The 15,152-nt window shown below is 34.0% G+C and overlaps 1 protein-coding gene across 1 annotated transcript in view; it reads right to left on the bottom strand.

Moving 5' to 3' along the window:
• Positions 1–13,752, bottom strand: part of LOC142345585 (uncharacterized) — a 47,703-nt gene extending 33,951 nt beyond the window's left edge. Inside the window, exons 1-6 of the mRNA XM_075397748.1 lie at positions 13,728–13,752; positions 13,065–13,408; positions 11,151–11,360; positions 10,764–10,934; positions 10,111–10,291; positions 4,432–4,617 (exon numbers count right to left, since the gene is read on the bottom strand). Coding sequence (XP_075253863.1) covers positions 4,432–4,617; positions 10,111–10,291; positions 10,764–10,934; positions 11,151–11,360; positions 13,065–13,408; positions 13,728–13,752 — 1,117 coding nt within the window. The remainder of the gene's footprint in view (positions 1–4,431; positions 4,618–10,110; positions 10,292–10,763; positions 10,935–11,150; positions 11,361–13,064; positions 13,409–13,727) is intronic.
• Between the last annotated feature and the right edge of the window lie 1,400 nt (positions 13,753–15,152).

Raw genomic sequence — 15,152 nt, 5'->3', positions numbered from 1 at the left:
GATGAGGTTAGCAGGCCACTGAGGCAAGAAAAATTGAATAAAAGTAAAAAGTTTGAAACAATTTGAAAAAAATTGCAAGTTTTATCAAATTATTTCTAAAACTCGAAAGGCTAAATTATTGAAAACAATTTCATTGAAACTGACAACCGCGCGTTAATTTTTTATTAGACCGTGGAATAGGTTTTCTGGCACTTGAGAATGGACAATTATCAAAAATTGACAAAAACTTTAGGAAACCTTAAAAAAATTGCAGATTTTATTTAGAAAATGCGGAATTTCTAGGCAATAAAACGTTGAAAACCAGTCCACTATTACTAGAAACCATGCTCTGTTCTATTATCAAACCACAAAGGACATTTCCTGGCCCATGAAGCTGGAAAAACTCACAAAATGACAAAAATTTTCAAAAAACTTGAAAAAATTTGCAAAAGTTAGTATCATTTTGCGTGTTTTTATTTGTAGTACCAAAACATATAGCACATAAAATAGCCATAAAAAGTCATTTTATCTTATAAAAGGCTGTCAACATTTTTCAAAATTTTCAACCCAAGACTAATCAAACATAAAAATAAAAAAAATCACAAAATCATCAAAAACTGCAAAAGTTTATGCCCAAAACAAGTTTTTTTAAAAAAGTCTCATGTCATATTTAAAAGCTGAAAGCTAATCAATGGCAAATGAAATTTTTCCAGTAATTTATTATCAAACCTTGCAGGACGTTTTCTGATCCCTGTCAGAAAAGAATTGAAATAAAATTGAAAAAATTTGCATGTTTTGTCAAACATTCTTGATGCTAAAATGTTGAAACCATTCCAATACCACTAGAAACTATGCAGTAGTCTGAAGTAAAACCCCAGAGGAGGTTCTTACACAATTTTGGCTGAAAGAACTCAATATTGAAAAAAATTCAAAAAGCTTGAAAATTTTAGAAAATTAGTATAAAATTGCGTGTTTTTAGCGATCGATTGTTCTATAGTAGCCACGGGGAGGGGGTTGGGGCTGGGGTTGTTGAACCGGGGGAGGGGGGGGGGGGAGGGGTGGTGGGTGGTTGCAGACTATGACCACTTGGAGGATGGATTGCTGGTTGTAGTATCGGGGGCTTTCAATTTTTTAAGCCCTTTTCTTTTAATACAAAAAGTGAAAAGTTGTTAAAAAACGCAAATGTTAAATACAATTATCACCGACAAAATGAAGTAAACTATAAAATTGTAATAATTTTTTTCTTTTATTACTTTTACTTCAAAAACAAAGAAACTGCAGAAATCTTCTGATATTACTTCTGCTCGATAAAAGGGCAACCAAACAGCTACTAAACAACCGCTAAACAGCAATTAAAAAATACACAAATCAGAATCTTGGTAAAAAGATTGTTGGACACGTTACATTTAAATTGTCCTCTCCGAATATCACGTTTGAATTTTGATTAAGACACCATTAGAAAATAATTGAGACTTTTATAAAAATTGTAATACCAGTATAATTGAAGAAAAAAATTTAAAAAGGAACAAAATTGAGCTTAGGATTAATTTGCTTTGCTGAATGTATTACACAAAGAACAACTCAAAATCAATTCTAATCAAATCAAAATCTCGCATAAGCCACTAGAGAAATGAATTGCAATGAAAAAATTTCCAAATGCTTTCATATATTGAATAAGAAAAAAAACAGTTGAAAATGTGTCAAACAATCAAAACAGGTCTAGATTGCACCTGAAAAGCTGTTGTTTGCTAAAGACGCCCTGTTTGTACAAATGCGTACAGACTAGGTATTATAGTAGAGAAAAACAAATTTGAAGGGAGCAAAAAAAGCTAATTTAAAAATTTGCTTTGGATGCCACACGTGAGCACAAAACATTGAGAGACATTAGCATTGAGTGTTTTCCCGTGCGGCATTGAATTTCACTTCCTTTTTCAGTGAGACCTAGCCGACATAAGAACATAGCTGGAAGATAACGGAATAGGTTTGGAATTCCAGGAATACACTGAAAACCCGGCTAGACTAATCCCTAAATGGGAAATATTTTTTCTGTTCTTCATATTTTTTACTATGGTTCTTACAGAGACGGAATTAATATTTTTAAAAAAACCATAGCAGGAAAAGTCCTGAAATACAATTCAAATATTTGAATGAAAAAATTAAAAAGACTCTACTTGACCAGTAGATCAATTGGACAAGGCCAGTTAAAACAAATAAATTCATCTCAAAAAATTGAGAAACTAAAACAATCAAATAAACTAAACAAAAACATACTCATTACAAAAACTCTTGAAGCTTTTACCCCTTAGGCAAAATTTCATCATTTCAAATAAACTTATTTTCAAAAATATGTTCAAGACCAATTTTCGTTTATGAAATTGGTCAAGTATTATATCTGCATGAGCTGAAAAAATGCATTGGCCCTTAAAGATCGATTAACACAAAAATGACCAAAAAATTTAGAAAATGAAATCAATTGCATACTTTAATAAATTTTTGTTGAAAATCGTGATATTAATATCTTCAGAATCATTTCTGTGTCTCTAGAGGCTATCCAATAACCCAATTCCAAGCATTAGAAAATTCATTGGCTTAAAGATAGACAGGCAACATTTTTAAAAAATCTCAAATATCAAAAAATAGAAATTCGTTCAATTAAAAAATTGAAAACCGTTCAATTACCCCCTAGAAACCATCTAATAACATACTATCAAATCCTGGATGAGGTTAGCAGGCCTCTGAGGCAAGAGAAATTGAATAAAATAAAAATGTTTGAAACAATTTGAAAAAAATTGCAAGTTTTATCAAATTATTTCTAAAACTCGAAAGGCTAAATTGTTGAAAACAATTTCATTGAAACTGACAACCGCGCGTTAACTTTTTATTAGACCGTGGAATAGGTTTTCTGGCACTTGAGAATGGACAATTATCAAAAATTGACAAAAACTTTAGGAAACCTTAAAAAAATTGCAGATTTTATTTAGAAAATGCGAAATTTCTAGGCAATAAAACGTTGAAAACCAGTCCACTATTACTAGAAACCATGCACTGCTCTATTATCAAACCACAAAGGACATTTCATGGCCCATGAAGCTGGAAAATCTCACAAAATGACAAAAATTTTCAAAAACCTTGAAAAAAGTTGCAAAAGTTAGTATCATTTTGCGTGTTTTTATTTGTAGTACCAAAACATATAGCACATAAAATAGCCATAAAAAGTCATTTTATCTCATAAAAGGCTGTCAACATTTTTCAAAAACTTCAACCTAAGACTAACCAAACATAAAAATAAAAAAAAATCACAAAATCATGAAAAATTGCAACAATTTATGCCCAAAACTCCTAAAAAGGATCTTTTAACCCTAAATTGAGGCCATCCCAGCAGCTGCACCACTCTAAACACTTGAAGGACTAATGAAACTTAATGCCCGCCGGGCTTTACCTGTTTATCCCGTTTTGAAAGATCAAAGTCATTGAAAAATGTGTGAACAAATCTTAAAAAAAAAGCACAGCGCCCCAATTTAATTCAAATTCTTTAAATTGTAATAAAAATTCTTAAGATACCATTGAAGTCAATTATTGGAATATGCTGCAAAATTCCACTGTCGTTCATTAACCGATCTCTATAAAAACTGAAAAAAACAATGAAAACAAAACACACAGAGAAAAAGGGTGTTTGCCCTTAGTAACAAGTTGAAAACACAAAAATATTCTATGAAAAACAGAAAACTGAAAAAAAAATTTTTAATTAGGTTGAAATCGGCCAAAAATTGACGTAATTTTATCAATTTTCTAAAAGAAAAGCAACTCAAAACGGATCTACTAGTCAATTGGAAAAGTCAACATAGAGCCTAAGAATGTCAAATTCAACCAAAAAAACTCCTCCTACGCAATAAAGTTGACGAACTATAAAAAACAGCGTCTGAGAAGTCAAAATGACACAAATAGCCAAAATTGTATCTAAGTGTAAAATATTTGCTCCAGATGATTAAATTTCTCAAAAAAAGTGGACACGCAATTGCTGCCTTAAGTAGGAAAACCAACTTGGCCAAAAACGTTACAGCTAAAAAACTGCGTTGAACATGATCAGAAGTTTTGCTCGCTTAGCGAAACTGTCTTCACACATACTTTTCTCGCTCTCTCAAAAACCCAGAACGAACAGAATTCACTCTTCTACATCTTTTTTCACCAATTTGACCTCAATCGGAAACAATTGAATCATTTTTGGCCAGGATAATCTTCTCCAAAGCAACCGAAGAGTTTAAATTTATTGTTGCGTCTATGGGGAAGATTTTGGCTCGACGGTAAGTACTGATGCGTTTATGTTGCTCGTTAAAAAGTTTCTCGCCTGTGTATTTTTGAATGCACCGTACCCCCTGTGTGCGCTCAAAAATGGTCTGCGTCATAAACGAGGACTTCAACCTGGGAAATGCTCGATGAATTAAGAAAACTAACTTTGAGTTATGGCAACTGTAGTGGCCATCCAGGCAATACAGTCGATTGGTTGTTGGTGGAAGACTAAATTGACGGAGAGACAAGTGAGCATGAGAACACAGAGCACGTGGTGAACAATTAAGAGCCCAATCCCAATATGGATCTTAGTCGTCTTGGCCTCGTATATGGGCATGTAATGTTCATTGTCTGAAAACATGACATATAAATTTACAATCAAGGAAATGACAAACCTAAATGCAACTGAGGCTGAGCTCAAACAACCTGAGGTCCAGTGTTGCTCGACCTGAAGCACCTGGTGCGTGAATGTTGTGCGACCTTAAGTGCGTGCTCGTTTATATATGCTGCTGATTAAACAAGAATACTCGACTGTGTATTTTTTGAACGCACCTTACCCCCTGTGTGCGTTCAAAAATGGTCTGCATCATAAACGAGGACAAACGAAAACTTCGATCGGAGTCATGATCAGACCATTGTCAATTGGATTGGGGTGCTCTTAATTCACGAACTTTGCCAAATTTTGCCTGGTGGCTGATCACGAGAGAGGTCCCGTTTAATCTTCAACAAATTTTGCATTGAGTTGAATCTGATCATAACCTGAGTCTAATTATGTGGTTGAGTCTATGATCACGTTTGTTTCTGAACAAGAAACTCAGCCCGGGTGTTGTTTCACTAATAGACAGTTTACTGAGCATGCACAATTCAGTTTTGCTACATTTTTCATGATGATGGCATATTAGAAATTTGTTAGGTAAAAGACTGCAAGTGCTAAGGGTTGTCAAAACGTTCTGAGGGTGGTGGGGTTGGGAACTCTGAATGGGGTACCAAATCGCCAGGTGGAGGAGGCGTTGATTTGGTAGTGTGTGTGCGTGTGTGTGTGTGTGTGTGTGTGTGTGTGTGTGTGTGTGTGTGTGTGTATGTGTGTGTGTGTGTGTTTGTGTGTGTGTGTGTGTGTGTCTGTGTGGGGGGGTGAGAGGTGAGTGGTTGATTAAGGGGGTTCAACTCTTAAGATTAAGAACCACCCTTCATACCATAAATTGTTGCCCCCTCGAGAAAAGGAATTGCTGAATTGGATACTTAGAGACTAGACGTGAAGAGTAAGGCTCTAAAAGACAAAATTTTAAAACGTCAGAAGAAAAATTGGCCGAGCAAAAAAAAACACTGCGCATGTGCAAGACAGAAGGACTAATAGAATTGCTACAAACTTCGTAAAGTAAGCCAAAAACAGATGCACCAATAAAAGAAAATTTTACAGAACATATAAAATGGAATATTAGGACTTACACATGCATACACATGGCATACACATAAACAAGTAATGAAAAAATCCGTACTTAAACACTTTTACGTGGTTCTACAAAAACATCACGTGCAACATTTAGACTAATCGTGGAAATGATTTAAAGAATCATAAATTCATTATTTTTGTTTTTTTTTCTGGTTTCGACTTAACTTTGGTTATTTTTTTTCTCAGCCCATTTTTTGGGAATGCACTAGAAATTTTTCAAACAAACATTTAGACATGATATTTCGGATCTATTCTGTTTTGGCCCCCCAGCTTACTGAGCATAAATCTTTTATGACCCCCACGTGCTATTTTCTTACTTTGTAACATGCTATATAACAACATATAATTTGTAACTGAGGGTCATAAAAAACACAAACACTGGGGGGCAAAACGAATAGATCCAATATTTCTTCAAAAAAAACTATTAAATAGACTCCAATTGTATGATTATTTTTTGTTAACCATTTTAAAAAACTCGTAGGCTTCCTGATTTCAATTTACTTCAAGAGGAGCATCAGTTGTCATCTAGCTAGAGTGGTTTCAGAGTAGCAGACTTATTTTTAACTGCGTTGTGGGGATTGTTATCAATTGAGCATGTTGAGTATTCTTTAAAAAACGTAGATCCCCGTTTGATCGCACCCAAAATCTATACGTGGTGTAAAGTGAGACTGATCAGCTTGAGTGGATGAATTTCCTGCGTTACTCCTATCACACCAAGCTCTAAAACTACGCCGCAAGTAATTTTGATCATAGGCGTCATAATATTTTGATTAGAGGTAGATACTAACAACGGACATAAGCCTTATCTAAAATAAATAAACTATTTTTTTCTGATTCTTTAATATGATCTCAAACAAGGAGGCTCGGTAATGTGCGATCGCAAATAAGGTTCCGACCCCTCTCATCCACAATTTTGGCATAATTCTCTACCATATGAGGAACAGATCGAAAAACCCAAAAAGTCAATTAATTTTCAAAAAAGATTTGTATAAGAACGAAAAGATAGCCTCCAAAGCAAATAACTCTGTGGAGTAAAGAAATGATGCAATAGATTGATGAGATATGCCAATATTAAGAAAGCGGGTCAAGACGAACAGCAAAATTAAACAACAACAACAGCAACAAACATTAATTTCATCAAAAACTTTTTGTCAAAAGTTTTAAAAACTTTACATCAAAAGTTTTAAAAACAAAAACTTTACATCAAAAGTTTTAAAAACAAAACTTAATATCAAAGTCAAAATTGTGTCAGATGAAACTGAAACTAAACAAAATAACTTGTAAAATATATAAGACCAGTCAATAATAAGGCTTGGTAACAATTAGACAATAAAGAACAAAAGCTGTTAAAACAGTTGAAAACAATTTGAAAAATTTGCTCATTTTTTTTAAGAAACAATTAGTTTCAAAGTAAGGAAAACAATTGGAAATCAAGTAAGCAGTCCCATAGGTTTATTATTTCCAATGCTTTCACATATAGGATTAAGAACTGTCGTTATTCAATTATTAATGCTGTTACAAAATAACAACAAATATAGAACAAACAAAAAATCACTTAAAACTTGCCAGAAAACGCTTTCGAAGCCATAAAGCCATACTTTTGCCCTCGGAAAATGTTTGATTGCAGCCTTGGCAAACACCAAAAAAGTATTATGTGACTTCTAATTAATGAAACTAGGTAAAAATTAGACAAAAAGAAATAGGCAAAATTAATTAAAACTAGATTTTTTCGAAAAGAAATTGTTTCCAAAGAGATCAAAGCCAATAATTACAAAATGAAACAACTAAATAGGTTCCTTTGTTCTTCCAAGAGAAACCCTTGAGACCTGCATTTATGTAGAATATGTCTTACGTCTACAAAAAGAACGTCAAAAACGACTTAGATCAAAAATTAATTTACTTTTTTTGTGGAAAACCCGTGTCGAAGCCAGTAAAGTCATAACGAATTTTTAAAAAACCTTAGATTTTGTGACACCAATCTCTTTTGAGACCTTCACTTGACAACCAAAAATGTCATATTTGGCCTGTAATTAACGAGTTTAGTAAACAAACAGAAAAAAATGAACAAAATTGTGAAGTTGAAACTTGTTTTTTTTTTGGAAAACAATTGTTTTCAGAGTCATGAAAGCCCTCAGTTATCTACTAATTTCCAAATTTCTGCTCATCTGTTTTCCATGAATACGAAGGAAATCGTGTTATTGTACAGAAAAAAAACCATAACCGTGTTTTTGTACGACTAAAAGACAAAGTAAAAATATAAAATTTGTTTTAAATTCTTGAAGAAAGTAGTGTCGAAGCCGTTAAAACCATAATCTACATCTTCAGGGATCTAATATTATTAATTGTGTTTTTTGAACGCCAATAATGTGATATATGAACTGTCATTAGCGTGATAATGTGACAAACTTAGAAAATGTAAAAAATGGGCAAATACCTAAAAACAAATTAAATTTTTTAAACCCAGTAGGATCAAAGCAAGAAAACCATAACTTAAAGCTTAAAACCGCAATAACAGTTGAATTTCAATTCAGTAGAAAGAGGAAGCATTCTTTCATTGCTGACACTAATCTACAATTGACCAAATTAATTGAAAAATGGAGGCAAAGTTCAATAAGCCATTATTCATTTAAAAACCAAATTTTCTAAAAAGTCAAAACCACCATAAGCTGTCAAGTAATAAACTAGACAAATTAATTTGGAGCTAATAAGGAAGTCAAAGGGACCTATCAATAGTGGGTTTTGATTTGAAATTTTCTTTTATTTAAATAATACAAAAAAAGATTTTTTTTTTATAAAAAAGACCGACTGATTACAATCCGTAATACTTTTGGATTGTAACAGTCTACGATTGGTCCAAACCTTTCCCTGCTAAAGTTGTTCGTCGAGTAAGAGCACTTAATGTTTCGAGTGTTATAGTTATAGATATACGCCGCGTTTTTGATAATCAACGAGTAATGTTAGCAAAAACGGTAAGGTTTTAATTACGGAGCACTCCCAAACGAAGTTGAAGTAGAAATCGCCCCCTTTTCAGTCTACAAAGATTGTGTTAGTGGGCTTTGAATGTGCACTTTCTGCAAATTTACTCAGAGTGGACTAAAGAAACTTATTTCGTGCTGATTTTGATGAACAAGTCTGAATTTTGTGAAATATTTAGCTAAAATTTGTGACAAAAAAATCAATGAAAATAGCCGACAATACATTTTGTCTTTAAACGTAAAAGCAACAAGATTTTCTTGAAAAATTTTAATAAATTTTATCAAAATTGGCAAAATTTTAGTCAAAAATTCCGAAAAAAGGTGATTGAAATGAACGGACATCACTCTATTTTCTAGAAAGTTTAAACCTCGATATCTCCCTGTCAAAAAAGAAAATGACAAAAACTTTTTAATTCCATATTCTACGCTGGACAAGCTTTCTAATGATACCAGTCTCAACTCTCTACGGTGAATATATCGGCCAAAATTGACTGAACAAAAAAAACCCATTTGAGTATATAGTTCCTCCCCCCTCAAGAGGGTCGGAGCAATTACTGTGAATGTTGCGTTTTAATCATAATATCAATTGGAGTTTGCTGGCATTGACCAGAAAACAAACAAAGAGGCCAGCTGCTAAAAACACCGTTCACCTTCATAATACGCATAACAATCATAGATTAGGAAATTTTGTTTGAAAAATGTCAACGTTATCAACTATTAATTGTTAAAGATCTAAATCAGCTATATTGTATTTGTAAACGTTTTCGCCATATTAGGCTCTCAAAAACACTCTGGTATCAAATCAAAGCTGTAACGTTTTCATGTATCAGTGATCAAGATCTATGTCTACAAAATCTAAATTAAAGGCAAGAATTTGAGATAATAAACAAAAAATGGCTAAAAACGGTTGGTTTCTCTCAAAAACTCAATACTAAGTCAAAACTCATTCAATGAACACAGCGCGGGATCAGAAACGTTATCTCACTCAGAAAAAGTCAGTTCACCCGAAAATTTTACTCACTTTCTCGTAAAGGTGAAAACGCCGCTCGCAAAATAGTACTTCCGGTAAAGAATCGCTCAAAAAACTAATGCTGCCCTTCGAGTCGTAAAATGAGACACACGTCTGCGATAGTTGGTTCAATCTTCATTCCGGATTAAAAAACGTAAATTTTTAAGTCGAAATCGATTTATCAATTTCCTTATTGTCGGACATTGGGGCATTAGGTAAAATGTGAAACCATTAAAACCAGTAAAACCACAAGTAATGGCAGTGGAACTAATTAATTTGGCGTAAGTTGTTTTCTCCCAACCATCTCAGAATCATTGGAAAAAGATATCCCTCAAAACAATGGAGAAAATGATTAAGAGAATGTGTTTAACTGAATTGTCAATGAATTCTCAAGCGTGTTTTTTTTGTACCGTATCTCCAGGCGTAGCATTTGAAGGGAATCTGTTCAGTTCCTCTGCAAAAACTCCATAAACCCATATTGATATTCGTAAACCCATGAGTTGCAAGGTATGGCGTGTGAAGAAAGAAGGCCAGTGCAAATATGACAACCTCAATACTAATCCCAATGGAAGACACTTTCGGACCTTTAGATGTATCTATTTCTTCTCCATCGCGCGTGAACATTTCTGTTTTCATAACTTCAATGTCCTACCTGGGTTTCTCATACAACTTACGAAATTATCGTTTTTGAGCATCAAATTCCGGATTTTTGTCTGAGTAATTGTTTCTGTGACCGATATCGTCGTTTTTAGCACTTTTGGAATGTTAAAAATATCAATATTAAGCTGTATTCTTCAGGGGAAGAAGGTAGTCAAAAGTTGATATCATACAAAATACTCATTAACATTGAAAAATGGACAAGAACAATATCATAACGGGTTCATTTTTCTTAAACGAGCTCTCAGAAATTCTCAATTGCAGCAAAATTTTTACTGTCTTGACCACTCAAGTGAGGTTAACAATTGGTGACAATATAGCCTTTGTGGATATCATTTACAACAATTACTGGGGGGGGGGGTATGTAATCTTTGAATAGCAGGGAGAAGAAACAGTTCCCTTTAGACTTGTTGCTCGCTTCCCCGTCGTATATTCGGATGTTTGCAGCATCCCTCTGCGACGGGTACTTTATTGGCTCAGAGAACCGTTGATTCTTAGCCGAATTCCTTGACTGTTTGACGTCAGCTTCTGACTCCCCATTGCTGGACAGATTGATCTCAAGGGGAATTTCAGTGGCCTAAAATTGGTGCCAAGTTAAGCTTGCATGTTGCACAAAAACAAGCGTCATTTATGGCTCCGTCATTATAAAACGGCCTTGAATTCATTCGGTGCTCTATTTTGAGTGACAGTTTGGGGTGATCTGTGTCATTAATTTCTTTTGACAAGTACTAATCTGTTGTAAAAACGAAATTGAAGACCGCTTCAAAAGTTCATATATGGATTGAAAACTAACCTCGTGTTCAATATCATTATCATCAGGAGGGGGCGTACTTTGATCCCTGAGGGTGCGTTGTGATACGTTCTCCTGGCCTGGCAAAAAACTGGGCGACTCTTCGTTTCTCTTATCAAGCCCAGTTGAGTCATTAAATTGGTCCACCTCTTTGACAGCCGAATTCTTGGAATACTGTTCCACATGCGATGGTGACTCCTTCTCATTGTTGGTCTTGTTTCGACAAAATTGTTTTATTCACAACTATATGCATTTAAAAAACTATATCACTCCATCAATATCTTACGGGGGGTCTAAACAGGCGCAAATACACGTTCTGTTCCTCAATCATTCAACCATTCATCACTCTTGGCAATTATACGCGTTGTACAAGTACAGCTTGCTGTCGAGCTATGTCAAGCTGTTGACTGGCAATTCAACGTCACTTGGCAAATATTTGCACATATGTGGAACAAAACGAGGGGATTTATTGATTAATTGAGAGGGACCAGGTTTACAAAAGAAAGTTATTGACAAGGTATTTTCAGGTGTTTACCTCAGTTTGATCACAAATTGTTAAGGTAATATTACATAACACGGAGCAAGTTTCTTCGTTGTCACTTTTAGGAAAATTGTTGTAGAAGTACAAATAGGGAGGGGGAGCTAAACTTCGAAAAAAGGCTATTATCTTGAGAGTTGAGAGTTGAGAGTTTGACCGTTTGATCATTTGGTGACATCAGAAGTCCGATCTTGCTTATGTTTTTGTTTGAATATATTGAATAGAAGTCAGCAATGAATAAAAACGGCAGTGCGGTCATTTTGTTTTTCATTTGAAGTCAACAAAATTTACGTGAGAAAAGGTTAACTAAAGTAGTCAACGTTGCGACGTTGACGAATTCTTTCGTTATTTTCAATTATTGTACATTGGTGCATGAGAAATTACTAAGGAGTAGCGCCATTGCATTATCACAACAGTAAAAACAGTGTCGTAGCTAAGGAATTGACCCGTTAAGATATTGTAATCAAGATAAGTAGATAAGTAGACAAGTAAAATTGTGAACCATCTTTCATAATAACAAAAATTTGAAACTTTGGTTCAATTTTGATTCCTTTGGGTAACGTTTTGCGTTTCCTCTTCACTTAATCGATATTATTTGAGTTCTCTTGCAAGGCTTTATAGGGGGATGGTTATCTTGTAAGTCTCTTCAAAGATTTTTACAAGATATTGAGGGATATCAGAAGAGTTTATTTTTCCATTACATTTTTTTGTTTTCAGAGTTTTCTCAGTCTTAATTTGTCAATGTTATCTTTTTCACGATGATTTCACAACCCAAATTATCCAGTTGTTTAAAACAAATTTTGATGTTTTCAAACTTGGACTGCCAGAATCCTTATGGAGGTACGGTAGGCTCCTTTTGGATAAAGAGACGCATGCAGAAGAAACTGAAACCTAGTGAAGAAACTGGTGCTTATCTTGCGAGACTTTTGTTTAACTTATCTTGCAAAATGACGATTATATCTTGAGGCCATTGTAAGAAAAAATATTATTCTGCGAGAGCTTTGCGAAAATACTGTTATAATTGAAGATATTGTAGTAATCTAGCAAGACTTCTGCATGTTTACGTATAATGTTGAACTCCTGGTGGCTGAAGTTAACTCTAAAATTAGATAACATTATATGTTATGTTGAGCTTCTTCTGAAAATTTAAAAATCAGAATGTCTCGTGTTCCATGTCTCGTGATCCATAAAGGTGACGTGAATGAATCATGAATCAAGAATGGTCATGACTCGGATTTATTCTTAGTATACGATGAAATTGACTCGGAGTTTGCTAAAGGCTTGATTTATTTGTCATATATATATTTTTCTAAGTCAACCTTCTCATCTCAATAAAAAATATTAAATCACATTTAAAGTTTTGAGAAAAGAATTCTAGCCTGTTCTGTTAATTGGCCATCTTCTTGAGGTGGCCTGAGGGTCCCACTTGAAAGTTTTTTCAATCGTCGTTTGATTCTTTTCCTTGTCTTAGAAGCAGCTGTGCTCTCAGCTGTTGGTGCAGCTATGTCGGCTGATGTTTTAGCAGACAGATAAGTTCGCATCTCAGATTTCCTTGAATGACCTTTCGAATGGCGCGCGTGGTCAGAGTTCAAAGCATCCCCAAACTTGATGGATCGTTTGGAGTGAGGTTTGTTTTCTGAATCTGCGCTCAAGGTGTTGTTATTCGGTTCACCTGCTTTTAAGTCAGGCTTCAGTTTCTTTTCTTGGACCTCTATAGTAGTGTCTAAAACCACAACATAATTTTGAACATTCAAATGCAAAACAAAGCCAGTGAAATGCGCTAACACAGATATTTACAAATGAAAAAATCTTCCATCGCAATTGTCACCGACATTGCGCGCGAAGAAGGTTGGGTATTGAACTCCTTTTTCATTATATCAACATTGACTCGCTTAATAATAGGGGATATATCAATTTCCAGCCTGTGACTCATCATAAAGTGGTTTATTACACATTCTTTAACGTTTTTATGAAAAACACCATAAGAACTACACGCATTGGGGAGTACTGTTTTTGCTCTGATTTTGTAGAACAGAAACAACTTGTTTGCTGATTAACTTTGCCCATCACAACGTAATAGCTCAATATGTTTAGATCTTAAATTACGAGGCTTGTTTATCACTCACTTAATGCACAAACCAAGTTGAAGGTTTTTTTATGAATCGTAAGATATTTAGAAGAAGCGCATGCAATATCTCATTCCCCTTTAACTGTTGGCATTACAGCTTCCTAGAAAATTAAATTAAATATCATAGTTGAAATTGCCGAATGGCACTATGTTTATCGCCGAATTCATCTAATTCATACAGAACTTTATTTTTATTTGAGTTCGTCTTTTAAACGAATGGTACTGAAAGCTAGTCTTAACATGACAATAAAAGTTCTCTTATGCTTTGTGGTCTATCAACAAAAAGATTGGCACAGCACTGAAACAGACTTGGATTAAAATAGTTAAAAAGAGAGAAGCAGAAATTTCTAATGGAAACGACACAATTACACCCTTCTATTGACTTGATTAAAAAATGAATGATTCTCATATCTTCTTAATATACTTGTATGCCAAAAAACAGAGGGCATGAAAATGATTAGATATAATGCTAGAAATTTTATCTTCACATATAACCAAACACGTTGTCACAAGAAACAGCATCAAAAAACAAAAAATACATAGCCAGAGGGATTCTGGAAACGACTTGTAATGAAAAATTGACCACCTCAACTGACAATGATTATCCTACTGAATAACAATATTTATTTTGAAATCATAACATGACAAAGAACAGTGAAAAAATTTCTTAACAGAAAAGATGATTAGGCATCTGATTAATATTTCTTTATAATTGTAAACTCCAAAAACAACTATTGGCAAAAGACCATGCAACACATTTAGTTTTCATTCAACAAAATCTACAGATAGACACAAGAAGTTCAACAAAAAACTCCTAGAAGAGAAAACGGAGGTAAAGGAAGTGAAGTAAGGTTAAAATATAAAAAAAAATATCAAAATTTCATTAAATTTTAGCTACAAACAATGGACAATATGCCAATCTGTTACCTCCACAGCATCATTTGAAAAATTTACTACTACTTCAGATCAAGCATACACCAATCCAACATCTTGCCGATTCATACAATAAAAAGAGCCAAGAACGAAAAAAAAACACACGAGGAGTTAAAAATTTGTATTATTTTTAATTGAAAAGTGCCCTCTCTACCTTCCAGTGATTTTCAGCAACACCCCTAAAAAACCTCAGAAAACAATTTGAGGAGTAAGCAAAAAGCTAGCGAATGTGAAAAGTAGAAAAAAAACGTAAGTGAACTTAGCAAAATTAAGTGAAAAAGAAAACGGAAGACCATCAAAAAATACTCAATTATCCTTACCAAAACAACTCTTAACTAAATTCAAAACAATCAAAAATGCAGCATCAAAAACAACAATTTGGAACCACACACATCCCAAAATGCTA

The sequence above is a fragment of the Convolutriloba macropyga genome, chromosome 1 (assembly GCF_964194025.1).
Source record: "Convolutriloba macropyga chromosome 1, txConMacr16.3, whole genome shotgun sequence".
NCBI classification, from domain to species: domain Eukaryota; kingdom Metazoa; phylum Xenacoelomorpha; order Acoela; family Convolutidae; genus Convolutriloba; species Convolutriloba macropyga.
Note: the sequence above shows the minus strand (reverse complement) of the source record. Positions and strands in the feature narration are given on the sequence as shown.